At 43.1% G+C, this 26811-nt stretch overlaps 1 protein-coding gene across 5 annotated transcripts in view; it reads left to right on the top strand.

The window, feature by feature from the left end:
- Positions 1-26811, top strand: part of LOC109866180 (collagen alpha-1(XII) chain) — a 94539-nt gene that overhangs the window by 7972 nt on the left and 59756 nt on the right. For all 5 annotated transcript variants that reach the window (XM_031800543.1, XM_031800546.1, XM_031800542.1 and 2 more), the window contains exons 3-21: positions 756-872; positions 1141-1284; positions 2666-2725; positions 3963-4223; positions 4389-4553; positions 5127-5300; positions 5482-5772; positions 5887-6489; positions 8208-8486; positions 8604-8879; positions 9812-10084; positions 15892-16161; positions 21021-21287; positions 21988-22180; positions 22320-22444; positions 24706-24855; positions 25034-25153; positions 25712-25876; positions 26077-26223. In XM_031800543.1, the coding sequence (XP_031656403.1) occupies positions 756-872; positions 1141-1284; positions 2666-2725; positions 3963-4223; positions 4389-4553; positions 5127-5300; positions 5482-5772; positions 5887-6489; positions 8208-8486; positions 8604-8879; positions 9812-10084; positions 15892-16161; positions 21021-21287; positions 21988-22180; positions 22320-22444; positions 24706-24855; positions 25034-25153; positions 25712-25876; positions 26077-26223 (4080 nt within the window). The remainder of the gene's footprint in view (positions 1-755; positions 873-1140; positions 1285-2665; positions 2726-3962; positions 4224-4388; positions 4554-5126; positions 5301-5481; positions 5773-5886; positions 6490-8207; positions 8487-8603; positions 8880-9811; positions 10085-15891; positions 16162-21020; positions 21288-21987; positions 22181-22319; positions 22445-24705; positions 24856-25033; positions 25154-25711; positions 25877-26076; positions 26224-26811) is intronic.

Raw genomic sequence — 26811 nt, 5'->3', positions numbered from 1 at the left:
AAGTTGTTATAAACAACTTTTCATGTACATGTGCATGATCTTCAGACAGTCCATTCACTGTGACCAATCACATTTATGGTTTGTTTTACTTTTCTATTTGATTTGTGTTTTCCTAATATATTTTTTACATTGTGGATTCTCACTACTTAGCGCTAGAGGGGTTGGAAAAGATGTACCCAATGGTCTTAAATGGCGTTGTGTATTCTTTTAAGAGGTTTGCAATGGATGGGAGTCATACACATGGGTCAATCAAAAGCAACAATGTACTGAAGGCTATGTATGACTGCATGTCGGCCTTTACACAACCATGGTATATGAGGTATGAGAAGACTCCATTGTAAAATCCATTTCCACAAGTTTTATGAAAGGCACATGTTTTTGTCAGGTGACTCAGTTTAGGCATGACCTTATCAGCATGCAAAATGTTAGTTAGTCAATGTAAACAAAAGTCATTGTGCCCGTGGATATTTTTTTTGCCACCCTTTGTTATTCTCCTCACTATATTGTATGTGCTTGAGTTGTTGACTGTGGTCGGACAGCTCAAACGAATGTCATTTTTCTCCAAAATGGCTGCTCGCGTCTCAATTGTTATGTTGCCTTGTCACCTCTTGCTGTTTGCCCCAACAATGAATCGGATAACTTCAACCTTGAAGTGTTGATTGTTGGGATATGTGTTACCTACACCTTATGTTTAATCATAAATACATTTATTTTTGCAAAAGCTGGAGTTAACATTTGCAACTTTTTTTTCACAGTTGAACCACCTTCAGACTTGAGATTTAAGATTTTAAATGAGAACACAGTACAAATGACATGGAATGTTCCACTAACACGGATAGAGGGATTCAAGATACAAGTGGCCTCAGACACAGGTGGGTGGTCTGTTTTTTTGCAGGCCATCTCTCTCAACTTCACTACCTTTACTGCAACATTACCTGTGTAGCAAGCTATCACTGCCATTGACATGAGAAAACACTTAGATTTCCTGTTTTCACCAATTCATTATGGGATCCACATATTAAACATTTCATGCACTGAACTCCTAAGATTGTTAAGGCATAAATTGCTTGATTTTGAGATTCAGAATTGTTAATTTCCTTAACCCTTAACTTTGAACTTTGAACTGTATTATTTCCATAGACGAACCAACAAAACATGTATCCCTCCCTGCCACTGCCACTAAGACATCCATCACAGATCTGACACCAGACAAGGACTATGTAGTAACAATCATTGCATACTCTGGGTCAGAGGAAAGTTTGCCCATCTCAGGACAGCTCACAAGTGAGTCGTTTACTTTCACATCTTATGTAGACTATACTGATGAATGAAGTGAGTCACTCACGGTCACAGACATTTGTTTAGTCTACTGGTGATTGATTCAGACTAGAGAGAGGAATGACACTGAATTACTGCATGGCCTTTATCACAGAGACTGCATCCCAAATGACACCCTATTCCGTATGCAGTGCACAATTTTTGGGGGGACCAGAGCCCTATGGGCCCTGGTCAAAAGTTGTGCATTTTATATGAAATATGGTGCCTTTTGGGACACATCCCGCCCCCCGCCTCTTATTTCAAATCAAATTGTATTTGTCCCATACCGTGATATGTTTACTTAAGAGCCCTTTCCCAACAATGCAGTTTAAAAGTAAGAAGATTATCAAATAGATTAAAAGAAAAGAGTAACATAATAATATAACAATAACGAGGATATATACAGCCTATATACTAGGAGTACCAGTACCATGATAGTGTACTGGGATACAAGGTAGTTGGGGTGATTGATTGACATGTAAGTAAGGGGTAAAAAGCAGAAAGTCCAGGTAGATATTTAATGAACTGTTCAGCAGTTTTATGGCTTTGAGGTAGAAGCTGTTCAGGAGCCTTTTGGTCCCAGACGTGGCACTCTGCTGCCACTTGGCGTGCGTTCGCAGAGAGAACAGACCATGACTTGGTTGGCTGGAGTCTTTGACCATTTTTAGGGCCTTCTTCTGACACCGCCTGGTATAGAAGTCCTGGATGGCAGGGAGCTCGGCACCAGTGATGTACTGGGCCATACACGCTACCGCCTGTAGTGCCTTGCGGTCGGATGCCAAGCACTTGCCGTATCAAGCGGTGATGCAGCCAGTCAAGATGCTCTCAATGGTGCAATTGTATAACTTTTTTGAGGATTTAGTCTACTGGTGAATGATTCCAAATGTATAGAAAGAGGAAGGACAATCCATGGCCCTAACACAGAGGCAACCCCTCTCCCAAGTCTAACAGTGATTAAAGTATGCTGTAATGTAATATGAACTGCTTGGTGGGGAAGCCTCTTTGGCACCGGTCCTTAGTTCTGATGCTAGAGTCCTAAGCAGCCCAGTCCGGGTCTTTAGAGATTACTGAGAAAACTGCCGTAACTAATTGCATCAGTCCATTATAATTTGGGAGCTGGCTTCGCCTGCCTGCTCGTTGTGACCCCTAATGGATTTTATTTTATTAGAGACAACCTCATCAAATGTATACACAAAGTATATCTTTATGTATAAATTCGAGAAAACATTCCCCCCCCCATGCTACTAGTTGACTCTTTCACATTAAGGTGTTGTGGGTAAGGTTAAATATATATATATATATATTTTTTTTACTCACATTGTTCTTTGTCTCATTGCTTGTGTTTCAGTCCAATCAAGTGGCACAGCACAAGGAGGTCCCAGGAAACCACAGGTCACAGACTCAGTCAGTAAGTCCATTGCGTCATTGTCCTTTTCTTTTTCTGACACTTCACAGTTAACAACATTTTCCAGTTTGTTCATAGGCTTTTTTTTATTTATCTTATTGTGCCTGTTCTCTTTCCGTTGGTGTGTGGTCGACAGCACAGTAGAGGGAGTTTCCACACTTTATTCTATTCAATGCCCCATTGTATAGCCAAATCTGTTTTTTTTAATGATATAAATCTCGAAAATATAGATCATGACGTTGCTGCCTATCATAGTCAGGCTGTCAATCATGCTAAGTGAAGGAGTTTGCACATGCTCAGTGTGGGGGTCAGTGGTGTGGAGCTAACACCTGTGTCAGGGGGCAGGACCTGGAAGAGAACACAGCCAGGTTGAGAAAAGTGGAAACCGTTATGGATACAGCTCTTTACAAGAGCTCTGTGGCCTCCCCCAGCATGCTTACTGCTACTTGGGGAAAACCTCTCTCTCAGACGTTATTTCTATCCAGAAGGCATACCTTGAAAATACCCTCCAGGTAACCCCCTATTCACCCACTGTACCTTCACTGCACCTTTCGTAGTGTTCCCAAAGACTGTACCCGCTATGAGGGCTTACATCTCAAAGTATCACCCTAATAGTTTATATAACCATTTGAGCTGGATGGTGGCTGCTGGGCTTATATCAATCAGATTATTCTTGACTGCACTGTTGATGCCACTATCCCTAACCCAGTATCTGGTCTCGTGAGGATGGTGAATGACCACCGGCCCGTCAAATAAAAGTCTGATGAAGAGCCTGATGAATACAGTGCTGGTTTTGGTAGTGGCAATGGTATTCTGTCAAAAGGGATGGCTATAACATCAACATTTTTATTGCATTCTTTCTTTGTCACCTTAGGGTCCTATCTGAGCATTTGCATTTGCCAATAAGAAATATTAATTGATTTGCCATAGTTCCTGTCTAGTATATGAGTGTTAAGAGGATAGTTTTCCTTGTTTTCTTCATACAATAATGTTAAAACGCCTGGACCAAAGTTTGCACCTGGAGGCTACTTTCATTGTTCACTGTATATATTTGCCCAGCAGCACTCTTCACATTGTTTTCTTTGGTCAATGATACAGCTATCGGGGACTTGTAAAGCTACGGAAACAGGACATGCTTCTCCTCAGCTCAAATAATTTGCCTCTCCCATTTTTTCCAGTCTATGCTACTTTTTTCATTTTCCTTCTTCTCTCCTTCTCTCTACCACTCCTTCTCTCCCAGAGTGCTCATTCAGTGCCATCACAGATTTGGTGTTCCTAGTTGATGGTTCATGGAGCGCTGGAAGAGACTTTAAATACATCCGTAACTTCATCTCCGCCATGGCGGGTGCCTTTGAGATTGGGGAGGACAAGACCAGGGTGGGCGTGGTCCAGTACAGCACTGATACCAAGACAGAGTTTAACCTCAACCAGCACGTGAAATGGGGCGAACTCCTCAGAGCCATCAACACACTGCCTTACAAGGGTGGCAACACCATGACAGGTACTTACCCATCCCATGTACAGTACCTGGCTATACAATAGACAATCATAACATAATACTAACTGACAAAGCCATAGTTCGTCATTAACAACTCTCTGAGGTTGGTAGAGTGAATCAAATGAGCAATGTTATAACCAAAAGGGACGTCATGCCACTTTGTTACAGGTGAGGCCATGGACTATTTGCTGAAAAACGCATTTACTGAGGCAAACGGTGCCAGGAAAGGCTTTCCGAAGGTGGCCATGATTATCACAGATGGGAAGTCTCAAGACCCTGTGGAGAACATCGCCAAGAAACTTAAGAACATGGGGGTGGAGATCTTCACCTTGGGTATGTGACTACAGGCTACCTTTCTGTCATCTAACCTTGTTTATGTCTTACTGATACTGCTAATCCTGTCTATATATATTCTATAGTCATGAGAGTAAATTGACGTATTCATATCACAACGTAAAGGATCCTGAAACCTACAAGTTAGAATGGTATGAAATGTGTTTCACACATTTTGACCATGTTGTCATTCTTTCCAACTGAAGTTATGACATGGCCTGTTGAAAAATGTATATATTCCATAGTGAATCCGGCTGGTTATTCTTAAAAGTGGAAAAGAAGGAAAGACCTCTTGCTTCATTTCATATCTTTATAGATCACTTGTTTTATTCAGTATAATAAGAACCTGAGAAACTATGCCGCAATTAATTCCTACATTCGGAATCATTTTCATGTGCCTCCATTGACTTTAACAAGGAGTGTTTGGACTTTATTGGTTTTAACTATGAATGAGTAAACCTTCTGAAACTGTCGGGAGATCAGAATTACAATGGTGATATGGAACATTTTCCCCAGTTTTTATAAGAGACCATATACATTTTACACCACTTTTTTGTTCTTTGTCCAATTTAGGGATCAAAGGAGCAGATGAGGACGAGCTAAAACAAATAGCTTCAACCCCCTACAGGACCCATGTCTATAATATTCTCAACTTTGACCTTATCAAAAATGTGCAGAAAGAGCTCATTACCCATGTGTGCTCGGGGGTGGACGATCAACTCAACTCGCTCGTCAGCGGAGAGGAAGGTAAAATGCAGTTTTACGACTCAAATGTTGGAAGTGGTTTTGGCGTGGATAAACTTTGAAGAAATGATTAGAGATGAAGGAATTAATGGGGGTGGATCAAAACTTTTCCAGCTAGGGAGAGGAAGATCACTTCCTAACAAATTCCCCTCCTGATTTCTTTGTTGTGATTGTTCATTTACAGTTATTGAACCAGCATCAAACCTCAGAGTCATGGAGATGGCCTCCAAGTCTATGAGGGTGACATGGGACATTTCCTTTGGAGATGTCTCGGGTTACAAGCTCCAGCTGATCCCCATGATGGCCGGCAGCAAGCGCCAGGAGCTGTACGTAGGCGCCAGCCAGACCTCAGTGATGGTTACGGGCCTGTCTCCAGACACAGAGTACCAGATCAGCCTGTTTGCCCTCAAGGGCCTGACCCCCAGTGAGCCCATCATAACCATGGAGAAGACTGAGCCAGTCAAAGTGTCCCTTGGTGAGTATACTCTACAACAATATCTTAAAGTCATACTGTATGTCAGTCATTGTTGTAGTTATTCAGTGTCTGATTTTGTCATGACATGACAGATATTTTTGTGTCCTCTTCTAGAATGTTCTCTTGGAGTAGACGTGCAAGCTGACGTTGTCATTCTGGTCGACGGCTCGTACAGTATCGGACTGTCCAACTTCGCTAAAGTCAGAGCTTTCCTGGAGGTGCTGGTGAACTCCTTTGACATCGGACAGGACAAGATTCAGATTAGCTTGGTTCAGTACAGCAGGGACGCTCACACTGAGTTCTACCTGAACACCCACCACGACATGAGCGCTGTGGTCAACGCCGTCCGGACGTTCCCCTACCGTGGCGGTTCCACCAACACCGGAAGGGCCATGACCTATGTCAGGGAGAAGATCTTCTTGACCAACCGAGGATCGCGGCCAAACGTCCCCCGCGTCACTATCCTCATCACAGACGGGAAGTCGTCCGACTCCTTCAAGGACCCGGCCACCAAGCTGAAGAAAGCAGATGTAGAGATCTTTGCCGTGGGCGTGAAGGACGCTGTGAGGTCTGAACTGGAAGCCATTGCTACCGAGCCTGTGGAGACCCATGTGTACACCGTGGAGGACTTTGACGCCTTCCAGAGGATCTCCAAAGAGCTCACCCAGGCCATCTGCCTGAGGATTGAGCAGGAGCTCCTCAATATCAAGAAGAAAAGTGAGTAGGACCCTCTCTATATCTGCATGATGTAGTTATTTCTGTTAGTCAGTAAACCCATGCCAACTGTACTCAAGTGAAGATAACAATAATAGTAATTAGGTGGGTGCTTACATTTGTCGTATTCCACACATGTACATGTGTGAATTGGACATTTGTTTTTGGCATATCCCACTCCCCCTGAGACCCCCTCGGAGAGTGGGGTCAAAGCCAGCGATCAGCCATTATTGATAGCGATCCTGGAGCAGTTAGGATTAAGTGCCTTGCTCAAGTGCACATCGACATATTTATCACCTAGTTGGCTCTGGGATTTGAACCAGCGACCTTTCGCTTACTGGCCCAACTCTCCAAACCGCTAGGCTACAGTAAGTAAAGGAATTTCTGAACTAAATAGAATGTCTTGCAAACAAGAAATATGGGGGACATTTGTGTATGCCATATATTCTCAATGGAGATAATGGCCCAGCACCCAGTATTTCCAAAGTCTAAGATGTTAATGGAAGTGTCTTAGATACAGTATGTTTGCAATACAAAAATAAATGCTAGCATTCTTTGAATTACATAGTAAAAGTAAATCCAGGGCACTTCAATTAATATAATATGTTACTTTTCGTATGGTATGTATTCATTTGTGGAAGGCCATCATCCATGTGACAAATTACAATTCGTATGATATGTTATGAATTGCAGTTCATACAATATTTTACGAATTGCGATTCATACAATAAGTTATGAATTTTCAAAACGTATGATATGTTACGAATTCCAATTTTTTTGCTTGGCTAGGTGTTAGGGTAAAGGGTTAAGGGTAGTGTTAAGGCTAGGTTAGCTAGCATGCTAAGTAGTTGCAAAGTAGCTCAAATGCTAAAGTTGTTTGTGATGAGATTCGAACAGTGTGTAAAGTGTGAAGCTAACATCTGGCACAGACAGTATCATACACAGCGCCATATGGCAGCAAGCAAGGAGCACAGATTTCCAATGTATAACTTACATCCGAAACATTAGTCGCTTTTTACGTTTTTGATTTCTTGATTTTGAGCAAATAACCATGTTTTGAAATACCATTACATGAGTAATTTGATGAATTGGATGAATTGTGGCAAAAATGTTCACCTTTTTAAATATTTTTTTTTTACACTTTATTAATCAATGTAGTTTTGATCAACTGCTTCTATTTGGACAATTCGGAGAGAATAACTCTTGAAAATGACTCCACTCTACCTTGGTCCTGTTGGTCCATGACCTGAGAAGTAGAAGAGAAAATTGTATACAACATATGCTTGCAATTACATCTGTCACAATACACTTTTCCAAAGTTATCATCTTCTGTTTAGCAATGTGTTACACACATGTAAAAACTCTTGCCCTCTCAGGGCAGTAAAGATGACTTGCATGTGGAAATATAATACCAAATATTAGGCGCTCTGCATTACATGGCCAGTGTATTGCGTAACTCACACAAGGTTTGGTTACCCATGATATATTCCTTACATAATAATCTATTATGACAACATAAATAACTGTACACATAGAAAACAATACACTAATGGAATAGAGATGTTTGAGTGTTATTGAGGCTCCATCCCAAATGGCACTTGAGTCCCTATACAGTGCACTACTTTTGACCAGAGCCCTATGGGAGGCTGGGAATAAGGTGCCTTTTGGGACGCATCCTGAGTGTTGTGACCTAACGTGTAGTCATCTACCATCTCCTCCAGGCTTACTCCCACCGAGGTTGTTAACTTTCTCTGAGGTTGCCGCCAGGAGCTTCAGAGCCACTTGGGAGACCGATGCCCTCAATGTCCTGTCCTACCTGATCCAGTTCAGACCTGCTGCTGATGTCAACGGGGACTTTGTGTCCATGTCCTTGCCCGGGGACATGCTCACCACTCTGCTGCCTCACCTCACGCCCCTCACCCACTACGAGGTCAACGTCTTTGCCCAGTACACCGAAGGAGACAGCTTCCCTCTGAATGGATTCGAGACCACACTAGAGGGTCAGCACCGTCAGACCAACAGATAAAGAATTTGATGCCAATGCCTTAACTTCTGTTCTAATATTTGTCTAACCTCTAAATTCCTTATAACCTCTAATCCCACCGTCTTTGTTGCAGAACAAGGACCAGTGCGTAACCTGAGGGTTTCAGAGGAAACGACAGACAGTTTCCGGGTGTCGTGGGCGGCAGCGCCAGGGGCGGTGGTACGGTACCGTCTAACCTACGTACCAGTCAGGGGTGACAGCACAAGACTAGAGACAGCCACCGTCGGCGATGAGACCACCATCGTGCTGCCAGAGCTCTTCTCCTTGACAACGTACCGTGTGATGGTGGCTGCAGAGTACCAGTCGGGCACTGGTGCTGAGATGAAGATCGATGGCACCACCAAAGAAGGTGACTAGATCTCTGCTTATGTAACAGGCATCTCTGCGCTTGCTTAATAGTATAGCTTTACATCGCAGTCCCTCACTGTGCTCAGACTAGGGCTCCTCTGCCTTGCAACGTCTTAGCCAATTATGTTATAGAAAAGCTATTTGAGACCTTTCATGCTGGGGACTGAGGCTAGGAATCCTACTCCCTTATACCATTCCTCCTGGGGTGTGAACTGAACATGCCTGCCTTTTGTTTCCGACAAAGTGTTCATTTTTTTCATTCATTTTCATTCATTTTTCTACTGAGCTAATTTTCCACCCCAAATTACTGTGTCATTAGATTTTTGGCAGAAAGGCATCACAAAGGGGTTGCAATCTAAGGGGGGATTTTTTTCGATGCACGGAGGTGTGTTTGTGTGTGTGTGTCCAGTAATGCTGTGGTTTACAGCGTTGGAGCCAAAGGAGCAAGGGGAAATAAACAAAAATGTGCTCTTATTCACCACGGCAGCCACATTCTTCTGAGTGATTATCAGCTCTCAGAACAGTTAGTGCCCATGGATGTTCCAGCTCCTTTAAATAAGGCAGCTGTTTTACTTCCAGAGCCTTTGAAAGGGTAGAACGTATCCCAGCCTGTGCCTCTTTGGCATTCACCACCCAGCTGTTTCAGAGATGGATTTGTGTTTTTACCTCAATCTTCTTCACAATGTTGCCCTTATTGTGCTATCCACTGAGTACCTTTCCAAAAATCTAAAGGTTTCTGTAATTATATGACTTAAGATTTGCATTAATGAAGACTTGTGGTCTTTACAATCTGTCTTGTCTCACAACAGACTGTAATCAGGCTATACTGGACACCTCAGCTAATTGGTCATATGCCATAGCCTACACACAACAACTTCAACTTTGATTGGCTCCTCATTGACAGTGTGGCTTTTCCCGCCTCTTCTCTCCCAGCGCTGGGATCTCCTCGTGACCTACAGGTCTTTGACCAGACCGTGTCCACCATGAGGCTTTCGTGGGCGGCGGCACCGGGCCGCGTCCTCCAGTACCGTATCATTTTCCGTCCGTCGGCGGGTGGCGAGAAGAAGGAGGTGTCTGTGAAGGGAGGGAACACCAACACCCTTCTGAAGGACCTGCTGCCTGGCACGGAGTACGATCTGGCGGTCAGCGCACGCTACTCCTCTGGCCTAGGAGACCCTCTGGAGGGGAAAGGATCCACACTGGAAGGTAAAGCAGAGAGTTGTTTCATTGGAGTGCAGCTAGAGTGGTGTTTGTGAGACAAGGGCGGATCCCGAAAAACAGTTATTCTCACAAAAACGTATGTAAAGTCTGAACGGTTTGACCTACAAGCTATTATGACCCCACTATGATGAGCTGTGACTTTCACGAACACGCTCTGCTTTGCTATATAATGTTCACAAGCCACACAAAAATCGTTAGAAGGTAAGGGGTTCGTCTACATAGAAGATCATAGGAAATCTGAGGACATAATGTCTATAATACTGTAATAAGCTCACATACACTACCGGTCAAAAGTTTTAGAACACCTACTCATTCAAGAGTTTTTCTTTATTATTCCTGTTTTCTACATTGTAGAATAATAGTGAAGACATCAAAACTATGAAATAGCACGTAAGTAACCAAGTAACCAAAAATGTCTTAAGCAAATCAAAATATATTTTATATTTGAGATTCTTCAAATTGCTACCCTTTGCCTTGATGACAGCTTTGCATACTCTTGGCGCTCTCTCAACCAGCTTCACCTGGAATGCTTTGCCAACAGTCTTGAAGAAGTTCCCAAATATGCTGAGCACTTGTTGGCTGCTTTTCCTTCACTCTGCGGTCCGACTCATCCCAAACCATCTCAATTTGGTTGAGGTCGGGGGGTTGTGGAGGCCAGGTCATCTGATGCAGCACTCCATCACTTTCCTTCTTGGTAAAATAGCCCTTACACAGCCTAGAGTTATGTTGGGTTATTGTTGAAAAACAAATTATAGTCCCACTAAGCCCAAACCAGATGGGATGGCGTATCACTACAGAATGCTGTGGTAGCCATGCTGGTTGAGTGTGCGTTGAATTCTAAATACATCACAGACGGTGTCACCAGCAAAGCACCATCACACCACCTCCTCCATGCTTTACCGTGGAAAATACACAGGCGGAGATCATCCGTTCACCCACACCGCGTCTCACAAAGACACGGCGGTTGGAGCCAAAAATCTCCAATTTGGAATCCAGACCAAAGGACATATTTCCACCTGTCTAATGTCCATTGCAACTTTTTTGGTTACTTTATGATTGCATATGTGTTATTTCATAGTTTTGATGTCTTCACTATCATTCTACATTGTAGAAAATAGTACAAATCAGGAAAAACCCTTGAATGAGTGGGTGTTCTAAAACGTTTGACCGGTAGTGTAGCTGATGTCACAAACGCCACATAGTTGTTACTGACTAGCTGGATATTCATTTCCAACTGAGATTTTTTTCCCTCTACTTTTAGTGTTCGTATAAATTTGTATCATGTTTTTGCTTGGCAGACCTTATTGTTCATTGACATTTGTCAATAAAACTCATGAATGCAACTGTTTATGCCAAATGTTGTGTTCTACTTGTAGCCTTGGTTGTCCAGAAAATAACATGGTATACAAATTCAATGTGAGGCTAAATCTAAGGGCAGAGCAAGCAGATGAATGAAGTAGCGAATTTCAGCTTTTTCACTGTGCGAATCCCTGGGACCAATTGGGTTGGAGAGAGAGAGGGAGAGGGAGCGGGAGAGTCAGCGAGTCAGCCATCTGGTTTTCCTATAGCTGCTTTAGTCAGCTCAGCTCCATCCCTCTGGAGGCTGGAGATCATGTTGTGTGCTTGTGTTTTGGCTGGCGGTCAAGCTGGTTGCCCCGGATCGCTGCCACAATAACACAGCTACTGTATCACACCCAGTGGTGCTCACCTAGTTCTTTACCTGCCACCGTGGCCCATTTTCAATGGAATGGACTTTGAAGTAGCATCAGAGCTGACATAAAGCAGAACCACTAGGTGATATTAGACTGTTTTGGCAACAGTCACACATGCAATGCAGTAGGAAGGAGCAAAAGAGGAGTCTTAAACGGAGAACATCTCATCCCTTTTGCCTTTTCCACTGAATCCTTCCCTTTTACATTCATAAAAAAAATGCCAAGAGCTTGACGTTAGCCAGCCTTCCGTCTCCAGGCTTTGCACAATGGTGCATATTTGACTGGACCTTGACTTGGTGTGACTGGGAATGGGCCATGGTCCTTGAACGTGTTTGAGCCTGTCATGGATGCCGGGGCGACTGGGGGAGGCCCCGGGCCCCCTGCTGGCAGAGTTTCTTCTCTCCTGAGGGACGTGGAGGAGTCGCAGAGTCTCTGAGTTAGTTAGTTAGTTTTCTGACACAGCATCTGGGACTCTCTCTGCTTTCGCTCACGCCGCCAAGCCGACACACACTGATCACTTTGTGCTGGGCTCCACTTGAAGGCTAGGGACTCAACCACTGGGAAGAACCTATGGTATGTTTCCATTCCCAACTGAAAACAGTGGAATTACTGGATTTGGTATGTTGCAATTTCTCCCACTGTAACAATGTTGTGTGAATTCCTAAAACAAAACTGAACCGTAGTGATATATTGTAGAAGGCACGTACTTTAATGATGAATATGTACAGTATCTAGCTGCAAATCCTTATAAACAGAGCAAAATCCAATAATGTTGGCCCCAGTGAGGTAGTGGGGATTTGGAGTAAATATGACCAGGGGAGTCCATGTTGTGATTATTTGTCAGGCCCTATGCCTGGACACACTTAAGGGGTAGTGGACCCTCGCCCTGCTCCGGCCTGCATCCCAAATGGCACCCTTGTGCACTGTATAGGAAGTAGGGTGTCATTTTGGCCATACCCTAGGCCTGCCTATGGTGGTGACCCGCAACACACTCCAGCACAGCTCCAGTCCCTATTGGGGGAAAAGGATGTCTTCTGACTTGGAGTTCACATTCCTTTTTAAATCGACGGAGCACACTGTACGTTTTCCCCCTACTAATTTAATATTTCGATGTGGTAGGAGGAGGACAGAATAATTGTAAGAAAACAAATGAAAAAGGAAAAGTGGTGAGATAATGAATGTTAAAGACAGAGGCGGCGTATGGAAAGTGTTACCTGGGAAAATAATTCAAAGCTGTGCAAACGCTGGCCGCCTCCATACTGAGCACTCACCATCCACTTTCATCAGGGAGTGGTGATGACGAGGAGCCCAGACTGCCGGGAATAAAAAAGAACCAAAGCGAGGCATGGAAATTTAATCAACAATGAGCATAAAGGAGGTTGCAGGCCTAGTCAAGAGGTGGTTTACTCTTACTGGGACTCAGGCTCTGTAGCTATATACTGTAGTTGTCTTCCTTTAGGATAGATAGCACCTTAGAATCCACCCTCGCAGTGAGCTGAACGTTTCCTCCCTCCCCTATCTGGCATTTGTCAGAGTTTATAAAGGATTCAAGCTGCTGTTGACTGATCCTCAGGGATGCCGTGAAGACAAACATGTAGTGGGCAGACTGCACTTCAGGACAAGCACTCTCCCTTCTATTGGACCAGGGTCTAAAGAATATGAAAGCAAGGTTCAAACCTCAAACATTAAAGCTCCAGCTTGTTTTGACTGTGGTACTGAACTTTTAGGCTCTTTTGGCTTAATATCAGTGGTGGATACAAATGCACAGCAGATTTCTCAGATGGTTAGAGTTTTGTCTTGAGTCTTGAGGAGATTGCAACGTGCTTGATATGTCAAGGCTATTTAGAATGTCAAAGGCCTGAACAAAATCAATGCCGCCTGGTGTTGGAAGGCTACAGTGAGTGCAGATAAAATAGAACAGAACAATAGTGTATATATTTTGTTACATTTCAACAATTGACTCATTTGATTGGCTTAACATTGTTATTCAATGTTATGCAGGCAGCCGTAAAATCACATGGTTGTTTATTCAGAAAATATTCCAAGCCAAAATAGTGGATTGTTTTTTTTGAGAGAAATGGTAAGTGTAGTGTTTTAAAAGAAAGTGAGTTGAATTTACTGTGGTTTTGTTCAGTTTTGCCTTATAATAGGGTTGAGTGGGTTTCAGGCCGGGCCGCCAAGCGCCAGATTCCCTGCGAGAGCCGCCTGTGGCTTGATATTTCGAAAACCTCCAGACTCCCTCCCAGACATTGAAAGTGAGAGCCAATGGCAGTGGCTGCTGCTGTGCCTCTGTGGTGGAGACGGAGAGCCTGCCCATGTGGACTGAGGCAGTACATGTCCAGTAAAATGAAGGAAATTAGATTTTAGCCGGGACTGGAATGGGTTGCTTCAGATTATATTATGTTTGATAGATTCTTTTTGGCGTGGCAGTTGGAAAGACTTTTCCTGAAATCAGACGCAGCTTACTTGTTGATCTATAAAATTAAACACATGCTTAAAGTTAACATCTCTCCCTGTACAATTCTTTGTCAGGAAAAAAAAACAAATCTTTCTTTCCCTCCTGAGGTATAACAGTACTTCCATATGTTTGTTTTTCAATATGAAAGAGGACACATGTTCACATGTTGATTTGATGGGGCACCGGACGTTTGCGTTTATCGGTTAGCTTGTTTGGCTTCAGTGGTAAGATGAGAAAACGACAAAGGGTAATGGTTTAAGTCAGAATCTGCTCGATGTGCTCGTGGTGGCATGGTTAGATTGGTCACGTGTCTTACCAGTAAATATCCACCAGTAGTCCTGCTCTGGGCTATCCTAAAACGATTAAGAGATTCTATCTCGGATCCACCACACTATGAACCGAACACAGGTTTTGATGATTCATGAAAATGTCATCTTGTATCCGGAGAGTAATACTGGCTGTGGTCCACTATAATCGGTTGACTGTGCAGTGCACTATCCATTACAATCCCAATATGTCCATTGGCAGAAAGTGAAGTGTTGTATGTCTAATGGCTACTCTCTGTTACATTGTAGTTACATTGTTTAGTTAGATCACTCGACCAGACATGTTTCATTATTATCAAAAACAGACAGAGTTTGTACTACTATGCAATGTTTTACCTCTATTCAACTCATGACCAATGTGGTGAGTTTGTTTTGCATCGCTCGGTTCCCAGGGTCGGTGAGCTATCGCCCTTAGGAGCAAACTCCGCCCGGCAGTGGCACAGAGTGATGCAAAACGAATGCGCCCAATGTAACATATACAATGGCGATGCAGATAGTCACCGCCATTCACAAACCCCAGTCATGTCTTTAGTCCCTATAGACTGCTGGCTCTGTGCAGCATAAGCTCCATGTGTCTTTTTGCAGTAACATGAGCCATATGTTAATGAAACACATCTATTTGTGAAGGCAAACAGGCTTCCCTTGTCTGCTTTATCAGTTAGGAACAGTGGTGAGAACCCACAACATGACCACGCTCTCGCATAGACACATAGCTCCTGTCAGTGTCCTCCCTCCCTCCATCACTCTCTCCATCCATCCAGTATATCAAGCAGATGTGCACTGTTGACCTTTAGTTTATTGGGAGTCTCCTATAAGTCAGCCCATATGTCACAGGTCCAGTCGGAGTGCGAGGCATGTTTGTCATCCGAGGTAGATATGTGGTATCTCTGCTGCCCTTTTGCCTTTATAGATGTGACTAGCTGTTTAACTATGCTGTCCTCTGGACACGGGTTTCAATGCTTTCCATTTTGAGTAGTGCCATTGGCCAGATGCAGTCAGTCAAAATGGATGCTTAGATACAGCTGGGCTGTGGGGATTTGTCAAAGGCACTGAATTTCTATGTTGTTTGCAAAAGTGCATATTGTTTACGGTTCTAAGCACCCTTTTTACTTGTTTATGCAAGATGATTTAGTGTTGAGCATTTTCTCTTCCTTTACTGAGAAGTGCATAAGGGCCTATCCGGATAGTGTGGTGGAACGTTCATTGACTCTCATTAACCAACCATTGTATCCCGTATCCTCTCCCAAATCCTCACCCAGAAATCTGATCTTTTTTTCCCCTTTGTGTTTGTTTCAGAACTGGGCTCCCCCAAGGACCTTGTCACCAGCGACGTAACGGACACCAGCTTTGCTGCGTCTTGGACGGCTGCCCCTGGAAACGTGAAGATGTACAGGATCCGCTGGAAGTCGTTGTACAGTGACGAGTCAGGGGAGAAGACGGTCCCTGGAGATGTCACCAACACTGTCCTGGATGGTCTGACGCCTGAGACCCTCTACCAGGTGTCTGTCGTGGCATCCTACGGCAGAGGAGACGGGGACCCACTGACTGGACAGGAGACCACCGATGGTAAGACTTATTACACATCATCCTCCGTTCATTCTGTCTGTGGCCAGGGAAGGCTCTCAGTGTTGGATGTCAGAGGTGGACATAATAGCAGCATCCCAAACTGCAACCTATTCCCCATATAGTGGAACACTTTTGACCAAGGCCCATATGGTCCTGGTCCAAAGTAGTGCACTAAGTAAGGAATAGGGTGTCATTTGAGACACAATCAATGTCTCTTCACTGCTAGGGATTACCAAAGTAATGAGTCACTGAAGTGGTGCTAGTTGTGGTGGTTTGGATGTATCCATGAAGCATTTTGTAGATCTGTCGAACGGTTTGAAACTCTCCTTGGGCCATCACATATATTTTCATACAATAGCACTATGCCAGTGCCAAGATTGATTTTTTTTTTTAACAAATTGATAAAATATGAAAATATTCCATTCTAGTGCTCATCATCCTCACTCTCTGGAACTATTTTGTCTTGGTGTCGGGTATTTTGAAAAAGGTCATTTCTAAGACTCCCTTTTAAGCTGTGGTTTGCAGTGGAAAGCCGAGGTGGTGACAGTTATTATGCATTATGTGTTCTAGAATCTAAGATAACCTCACTTTTGTGGAGGGGATTTTTAAAATTTGAATTATGCATTTGTTGGCACATGGTGTAATGTGTCCTGTATACTGCTGTTAGGGTGCGTGGGAGCAGTATTTAGACACACTATCAAATCCAACACACATCACTCTATCCTACACATGGGAAATCACATTGATGGAAATGTCCTCAAACACTTGAGGAACCAGTGAGATGGTTTGATTAGACATTTGTAGATATGGAACGTAATTTAGTTTATTGACTCTGGCAGGCCAAGTCAAGCATATTTTGAACAGTAAATAACCTTGAGACATTCTCAGGGGACCTCACCTTTCATATCCGTGCTTACCTCATTACGTTTGCACAGCGGAACCAATGGATCTCCGGTAACAGGGTTTACAGGTTCATTCAGGTCAATCAACACATTGAGAAGTTGGAGGTCATGTTTTTTTTCCGCCAATAACAATCCTCCTAGTGAACGAATGAAGACTAGTGGTCCGACTTTTTTTCCTGGGATAATTAACTGTTTGGAAGGATTGCCTTTGGTTTGACTATTCTTGCGTGCTGAAATGGTGGAACAAATGCACCTTATTACATGGTCTATGGAGCTTAGCTTCATTCACAATAGGGGAAAGGCAAAGTTAAAGGTCCAATGCAGCTGTTTTTTTAGATCAAAATATCAATTCATTTCTGGGTAACACTTAAGTACTTTACTGTGATTGTTTTAAATTAAAATGGCAAAAAAAGAAACAAAAATAGCTTCTTAGCGAAGAGCAATTTCTCAAGACAGAATTTTGCTAGGACTGTCTGGTCGCGGTCTGAGTGAAGGGTCCTAATTGGATTAGCCTAATGGGAGGGATATGTTACCTGAAAACTAGCTGTTATTGGCAGAGGTTTGAAACTCTGTCTATTATTGGTCTATTGACTTATACCGCCTGGTGATGTCACCAGACAGGCCAAAACTCCATACCACCAAAATAGGCTGAAATTTCTGGCGGCCTTTTCAAACAGCTCTTACACTAAAAGGGCATTATCATAATTTTAAAAATGTTATATTATTATTCCAACCTCATAGTGTGCAAATATACAGTTGAAGTCGGAAGTTTACATACACCTTAGCCAAATACATTTAAACTCAGTTTTTCACAATTCCTGACATTTAATCCTAGTAAAAATTCCTTGTCTTAGGTCAGTTAGGATCACCGCTAGATTTTAAGAATGTGAAATGTCAGAATAATAGTAGAGAGAATGATTTATTTCAGCTTTTATTTATTTCATCACATTCCTAGTGGGTCAGAAGTTTACATACAATCAATTAGTATTTGGTAGCATTGCCTTTTAATTGTTTCATTTGGGTCAAACATTTCGGGTAGCCTTCCACAAGCTTCCCACAATAAGTTGGGTGAATTTTGGCTCATTCCTCCTGACAGATCTGGTGTAACTGAATCAGTTTGTAGGCCTCCTTGCTCGCACATGCTTTTTCAGTTCTGCCCACAAATTATCTATAGGTATGAGGTCAGGGCTTTGTGATGGCCACTTCAGTACCTTGACTTTGTTGTCCTTAAGCCATTTTGCCACAACTTTGGAAGTATGCTTGGGGTCATTGTCTATTTGGAAGACCCATTTGCGACCAAGCTTTCGCTTCCTGACTGGTGTCTTGAGATGTTGCTTCAAAATATCCACATCATTTTCCTTCCTCATGAAGCCATCTATTTTGTGAAGTGCACCAGTTCCTCCTGCAGCAAAGCACCCCCCACAACATGATGCTGCCACCATCGTGCTTCACGGTTGGGATGGTGTTCTTCGGCTTGCAAACCTCCCCCTCTTTCCTCCAAACATAATGATGGTCATTATGGCCAAACAGTTCTATTTTTGTTTCATCAGACCAGAGGACATTTCTCGAAAAAGTATGATCTTTGTCCCCATGTGCAGCTGCAAACCATAGTCTGGCTTTTTTTATGGCAGTTTTGGAGCAGTGGCTTCTTCCTTGCTGAGTGGCCTTTCAGGTTATGTCGATATAGGACTCGTTTTACTGTGGATATAGATACTTTTGTACCTGGTTCCTCCAGCATCTTCACAAGGGCTTTTGCTGCTGTTCTGGGATTGATTTGCACTTTTCGCACCAAAGGAGGTTCATCTCTAGGAGACAGAATGCGTCTCCTTCCTGAGCGGTATGACTGCTGCGTGGTCCCATGGTGTTTATACTTGCGTACTATTGTTTGTACAGATGAACGTGGTACCTTCAGGCATTTGGTACCTTCATTGCTCCCAAGGATGAGCCAGACTTGTGGAGGCCTATAAAAAAAATGTCTGATGTCTTGGCTGATTTATTGAGATTTTCCCATGATGTCAAGCAAAGAGGCACTGAGTTTGAAGGTGGGCCTTGAAATACATCCACAGGTACACCTCCAATTGACTCAAATTATGTCAATTAGCCTATCAGAAGCTTCTAAAGCCATGACATCATTTTCTGCCATTTTCAAAGCTGTTTAAAGGCACAGTCAACTTAGTATATGTAAACTTCTGACCCACGGGAATTGTGATACAGTGAATTATAAATGAAATAATCTGTATGTAAACCATTGTTGTGAAAATGACTTGGTTCATGCAGAAAGTAGATGTCCTGACCGACTTGCCAAAACTATAGTTTGTTAAACTTCTTAGGGCTGCAATCCCGTTAACGGGATGATATGACAACAGCCAGTGAAAGTGCAGGGCGCCAAATTCAAAACAACAGAAATCTCATAATTAAAATTCCTCAAACATACATTTATATTATACCGTTTTAAAGGTAATCTTGTTGTTAATCCCACCACAGTGTCCGATTTCAAATATGCTTTACAGCGAAAGCACCATAAACGATCGTTAAGTCACCACCAAGCCACAGAAAAACACAGCCATTTTTCCAGCCAAAGAGAGGAGTCACAAAAATTACAAATAGAGATAAAAATTAATCACTAACCTTTGATGATCTTCATCAGATGACACTCATAGGACTTCATGTTACACAATACATGTATGTTTTGTTTGATAAAGTTCATATTTAATATAAAAAAATCTGAGTTTACATTGGCGCGTTACGTTCACTAGTTCCAAAAACATCTAGTGATTTTGCATAGCCACATCGATTCAACAGAAATACTCATCATAAATGTAGATGATAATACAAGTTATACACATGTAATTATAGATATACGTCTCCTTAATGCAACCGCTGTGTCAGATTTCAAAAAAACTTTACGGAAAAAGCAAACCATGCAATAATCTGAGACGGCGCTCAGAAAAATAATCAAATTAGCTGCCATGTTGGAGTCAACAGAAACCCGGAAATTACATGATAAATATTCCCTTACCTTTGATGATCTTCATCAGAATGCACTCCCAGGAATCGCAGTTCCAAAATAAATGCTTGATTTGTTCGATAATGTCCGTTATTTATGTCCAAGTAGCTACTTTTGTTAGCATTAGGTACACAAAAACTTCTGACAAAAAAGTTATATTACAGGTCGGAGAAACATTTCAAACTAAGTATAGAATCAATCATTAGGATTTTTTAAATCATAAATCTTCAATGAAGTTCCAACCGGAGTATTCCTTTGTGTCTACAGGAGCAACGGAACGCAGGGCGATATCATGCGGAATGAGCTTGACCAGGAAATGGCTCTCTGCCAGTAAACTGACTCATTCAGCTTTTATTCAGTCCCACAACACAGTAGAATCCTCATTCAAGTTTCTAAAGACAGTTGACATCTAGTGGAAGCCCTAGGAAGTGCTACTTCATTCATATCCCAATGTGAATTCAATAGGGCCTGAGTAGAAAATCGACCAACCTCAGATTTCTCACTTCCTGTTTGGATTTCTTCTCAGGTTTTTGCCTGAGATATGAGTTCTGTTGAGTTCTGTTATACATCATTCAAACAGTTTTAGAAACTTCAGAGTGTTTCTATACTAATAATAATATGCATATATTAGCAACTGAAACTGAGGAGACTGAGGAGCAGGCCGTTTACTCTGGGCACCTTTCATCCAAGCTACTCAATACTGCCCCTGCAGCCATAAGAAATTAACAAGACATTTGTGGAATGGTTGAAAAACGAGTTTTAATGACTCCAACCTAATTGTATGTAAACTTCCGACTTCAACTGTATCTAAAACACAGAAAAATCAAGTTTTTGACTTCACTGGGCCTTTAAGATAAACAGATTTGGGGATATGAGTCAAACTCTCGTTTTGATCATTTTTCTCAACATCCTCGCTACGAATCGAACATTCTCCTCCTCTCTGTCCTCAGTGTCTGCTGCTGCGAAGGCTCTGACTGTGTCCGATGAGACCGAGCGAAGCATGAAGATAACGTGGATGGCGGCACCGGGGAAAGTCATCAACTACCGAGTGACATACGTACCCACCGATGGCGGCAAAGAGATGTTCGCCAAGGTTCCTGGCACCTCCACCTCCACTGTGCTGAAGCGACTGACGCCCATGACCACTTATGACATCACGGTGCACCCCATCTACAAGCGGGGAGAAGGAAAAGCAAGGCAAGGAGTAGGAACGACACGTACGTTGGTCCATAATTCAACCCCAATGAGATGAGAGACAGTAGGGTGCAGTGGGAAACACTGTGGGAGTGGGACAGGTATCTTTCACTAAGGACACCTCAGAGACTTGGTTAATACACACATATATTTAACACAAAGTTAAATAAAGGTATAAAAGAATATATATATGAGAGAGAGAGAGAGAGAGAGAGAGAGAGAGAGAGAGAGAGAGAGAGAGAGAGAGAGAGAGAGAGAGAGAGAGAGAGAGAGAGAGAGAGAGAGAGAGAGAGAGAGAGAGAGAGAGAGAGAGAGAGAGAGAGAGAGAGAGAGAGAGAGAGAGAGAGAGAGAGAGAGAGAGAGAGAGAGAGAGAGAGAGAGAGAGAGAGAGAGAGAGAGAGAGAGAGAGAGAGATCTTACCACTTACTAACACATGGAATGACATTGGGTTCTTAGACGCCGGAATGGCACCATATTCCCTTTGTAGTGCACTACTGTTGATGTGCATATGGTTCTGGTCAAAAGTAGTACGCTCTATAGGGCATAGGATGCCATTTGGGACCCATGCTGGGACTCAAGACTTGTATTATGGACTAATGAGAAACTGACTGGAATGTGGGTTGGCTGATCTCATTGAAATATGGCTAGCTTTGCCAAAGATGAAGTTACGATCTTTCTTCATGAGTTTGAACTGATATGTTTGCTCTGTTTGTCCCCTTGTAGTGTCACCTTACAAAGCTCCCAGAAACCTGAAGACCTCGGACCCTGGCAAGACCAGCTTCAGAGTCTCCTGGGACGCAGCCCCTGGAGATGTGCGTGGCTACAAGGTCACATTCCACCCCAGTGGCAATGATATCGACCTGGGAGAGCTGCTGGTTGGGCCCTATGACAACACTGTGGTATTAGAGGAGCTCAGGTGAGAGACAGGAAGTTATAACCCCAGACAGGAAGTCTTCTGCCTTGTGACATTTCCTATGTCCCAAATAGCACCCTATTCCATATAGTGCACTACTATTGACTATAGTCATTTGAATCTCATCTCTCCATCTCATCAGGGCCGGAACCAAGTACTCTGTAGCAGTGTTTGGAATGTTTGATGGAGGCCATTCTGCTGCACTGGCTGGAGAGGAGAAGACTACCCTCTCCGATGCACCCGAAGTCCCATTGGAACCTTGGAACGGTAAAACCTTACAATACCATAACGTAACCGACTACAGATAAACAGACATTTGTTGCATCCTAAAGGGCACCTCATTTCCTAGCTTTGACCAGAGCAGTGCACTATGTAGGGAATAGGGCGCCGTATTGGAGGCAGCCACAGAACAACCACTCAGATATACACACAGACCAAACCACAGACACACAGTGTCCCAGCCACAGCCCATCTCTGTTCCCATCCGTTAGTAGAGCAGAGGACCGGCTTTTCCACTGCGAGTTAGAGTATGACGCTAATCATCCCATTACAGGGAATTATGTGTCTGTCTAAACTAATCCACATCACAAACTCATTGGAATAAAGCACCACATCACACTGCCATCAATTCTAATCACTTATAGCTGTTTGGCTTCAATGGCCTTTTTTCTGCCACATATCATGTTAAAAGCACTTTCAAAAATCCCTGGAGCATTTGGTACCCTGATCACGCTTTAAAGCATGTGCCAAATGCAATCGAACACTGGCTGAAACTAATTCTGGACCTGCGTGAGTAGCGGGTCCAAGATCCAGGACCAGAGTACCAGGTACTGTGACGCGACAGCGCGAGTCGGGTGAAACTTTTTGGCCTGTTATAAACAAGCTAGCTCGCTAACGTCATGGAGAATGTGCGTCTTGCTAATCGCACGAGAAACAATTATTTTTCTGGTCTCGTGAAAGCAAAACTTATTCTGTAGAATTCTCACAAACGCTCCAGGAAACTGAACCAGGGTACCAAATTTCATATGGTGCATATGATACTTATCACAGCATGGTGATAAGCAAGACATTATGCTATTTGTAGGATGAATTAATTATGGGTGATATGTCTTGACCTCCTTTTTCTTGCAGTGCCACTGTGTGATGACTTACACTCCCCCACAACTCTAAACGTTCAGCGTGCCAAACATGTTTGTGTATCTTTTGCCACAAACAAATATTTCTCATCACTTTGCCCATTTGACCCAGCAGCCATATTGTTTCTTCCTTAATCCTTCCTGACATGCAAAAGTTAATATTTCTCATTTTTACTTCGCAAAAAAAAAAAAGTTAGTTATGGGGGGGAAAAAAACGTTTCTCTGCTTTTAATTAGAGATGTTTTACAACCAGGAGAGTATGCAGTGCACCCGAGCTGCCGCGGGAGCAGAGCTCTATGCGGCTAGGAAAATGTTTCTCATAAAAGACCCTAAGAGAGCTGCTGACCTTGGCCCGAAATTCCTCTCAGTAACGCGGAGCAGACACACAGTGACACACTGCCCACCGCACCGATCAGAGCAGAGCTAGGGACGTTCCAGTCCATCATGACCAGACTTAAGTCGTTAAGACTCCTCTACAGTGTCTTACTGTCTCAGTTGATGACAGGTGGTTTTGTTGGGGAATGTCTCATAGACTTACATTGAGCTTACAAGCGTTTTGTTTACCCGCGTTGTGTAACTCAAACAAACTGCTTCCATATATAACGAGATACACATTTTACGAGGGGCTATCCCCCACACATCGTCAAGCTCCTGTTTCTCCATGCTGCAGTAAAGAAAGTGGGTAAATGTTTGTTTTCTCCTCTAACCTGTTTTCAATTGCAGATACAGTGGGCAGATTGCATAGCTCCGTGTCTGAACGACTCTGGGTCCTTTTGCTCGGCTGCAGGACGAGCGAGCAACCACCCTTTCACCCCCACAGGTGTTGAGGAGCGAGCACAGCAGGAATGTGCAATAACTCGGGGAGAGGAGTCTCTCGTATATCGTCTGTGAGCTGGTTGCTCTTGTTGTTCAGAGGCAGGGGGCAAACCCAACGACAGAAACCCCACAAGCATCCCGAAGAGGCCACAAAAAGCTTTTTGGATATACACAGAAAAAAAAGAAGATGGACCCCCAGGGGAAAGAAAATAGTTGACCCCCCCCCGCAAGATAAAAATACTGCTGCAAAACATGTTGAAGCAATAGATAGTTTATTGTAGAAACATTATTGTATAGTACGTATAGTTTTTTAGTATAGTTATTGTGATATTTGTAATGCCTTTCTGCCTCCTGCTTGTTGATGTCTGTATTTGGTGTGTGTATTTTGCCTGTGCATGTCTGTCTGAAACTGTTTTTTTGTATTATTTTATTGTTCTTTGGCACCCCTCTCCTCGTCCCTTCCTACACACATCCTCTCTACTGTCACACTACATGGACTGTACTAAGTGGTCACATCCGAGGGGTGTCCATGGTATCAGGCCTCCCTTTCACGGCCCTCTCCTCCACCCCTTACAGAAGCCAAGTGTAAGAGCCAGGCCAAGGCTGACATCATCCTGCTGGTCGATGGCTCATGGAGTATTGGCCGTCTGAACTTCAAAACCATCCGCGCCTTCATCGCTCGCATCGTTGGTGTCTTTGACATCCACCCTGATAGAGTCATGATCGGTAATCTTTCTTTTGATCAAATCCCATTAGCAATGTGTACGATGGCATAGGTTCATCACCCAACTCAATTGAGTTTGATCTGGAGTTGATGCCATAATTGAAAATCAATGTTATATTCTGAACAATCACTTTGATTGGAGGTAGGTATAGTATCATGCTGTGTTGTGTGTGTCTCCAGGTATGGTTCAGTACAGTGGAGACCCCAAGACTGAGTGGCATCTGAATGCCCACCCAACCCGTGACGGGCTTCTCAAAGCTGTGGCTGACCTGCCCTACAAAGGGGGAAACACCATGACAGGTGACGTATCATCAAATGAAGGGATAACTCCGAGCTGTCATCTGTTTTAAAAAAACCTAAGCTAACTTAACTTACTTTAACTTAAAATAACTTCACTTAACTTCATGATAAAAGTCCAAGCAGATGTTTTTTTTATCTCAATATCAAATAATTTCAGGCTAACAATTAAGTACCCAGTGTGATTGTTTTAAATGAAAATGTTAAAAAAATATTTAAAAATTGCTTCTTAGCAAAGAGCAATTTCTCAACCAATAATTTTTCTAGGACTGTCTGGGAGTGGTCTGAGTGGGGAGGGGAAAACTGAAAACTAACTGTTATTGGCAGAGAGGTTTGGAACTCTCTTTCCTATTGGTCTATTAACTAATTTACCGCCTGATGATGTCACCAGGAAGGCCAAAACTCCATCCCACCAAAACAGTCTTTTCAAACAGCTCTTACACTAAAATGGCATGATCATAATTTTCATAATTTCACAGTATTATTCCAACTTGTGGAAATGATATAAAATAATATACTGCAACTGGGCCTCTAAACAATCTCTCGAATGTCTCTCTGTAGGTATGGCCTTGAACTATATCCTCACAAACAACTTCAAGACCAACGTGGGACTGCGTAAGGACTCGCGCAAGATCGGTGTGCTCATTACTGACGGCAAGTCGCAGGACGAGATCATCACCAACTCCCAGGTGCTGAGGGATGAGAACATAGAGCTCTACGCCATCGGTGAGTGACCCTCCTAGTGTATAACTCAAAATCTGTCATGGTTCAGCTAATCATCAGGTCGTGACCATGTCAAGTGAAAACAGACATTTTACAATGAGAAGGTTTTCAACGCTTGGACTGTATGAAAAAGACGGATGAAAAGACAATATTTTTGTCCAGACCCCACATAAGTAAATATTGTGGTGTTGTGTGACTTTTAGGTGTGAAGAACGCTGATGAGAATGAGTTGAGAGCCATTGCCTCAGACCCAGATGAGATTCACATGTACAATGTGAATGATTTCTCCTTCCTGCTAGACATAGTGGATGAGCTCACCATCAACCTCTGTAACAGTGTGAAGGGTCCAGGTACTGTAAAGCCATCTCTCTCTTTCTCTCTCTCTCTCTCTCTCTCTCTCTCTCTCTCTCTCTCTCTCTCTCTAATTCTCTCTCTTTCTCGCTCTCGCTCTCTCTCTCTCTCTCTAATTATCTAACTCCTTCCCAATCATTGAGAGAAACATGGATTTGTGAAGCAATGCTCAACTTGAAGTTTTGCTATTGTAAAATGATTCTCCTGAGTCAAGCTGTGTATTATACTTGGTACAGCGGTTAGGGGTCTTTCTAATCTAAGATGCCAAAAGCAGCACAGATGGCAGAGAGCAGGCATTAGAAAGTAATTTAATCTGTCACCCAGAACAAGCTGTACTGATCTCTCCCATCAGTCGCATAAATGGATTAGCATAGAAGGCAGAGAATAGCAATAAGAGCAGCGTGATTGATGAGACGAGCCAATGAAAAGACAGATTGAACGCCAACACTTGGATTTTGTCTCGAAGGTTGCCTCACACACTTGATAAATTGAGTTTCTTCACTTATGTTACATAAGGTCCACCCATTTGATGGAAACTTTTGATTTTTGGACACACTCCTGTCCTTAAATCAAATTTAGGAGGAAAC

This window comes from Oncorhynchus kisutch, linkage group LG21 (genome assembly GCF_002021735.2).
Source record: "Oncorhynchus kisutch isolate 150728-3 linkage group LG21, Okis_V2, whole genome shotgun sequence".
NCBI lineage: Eukaryota > Metazoa > Chordata > Actinopteri > Salmoniformes > Salmonidae > Oncorhynchus > Oncorhynchus kisutch.
Note: the sequence above shows the minus strand (reverse complement) of the source record. Positions and strands in the feature narration are given on the sequence as shown.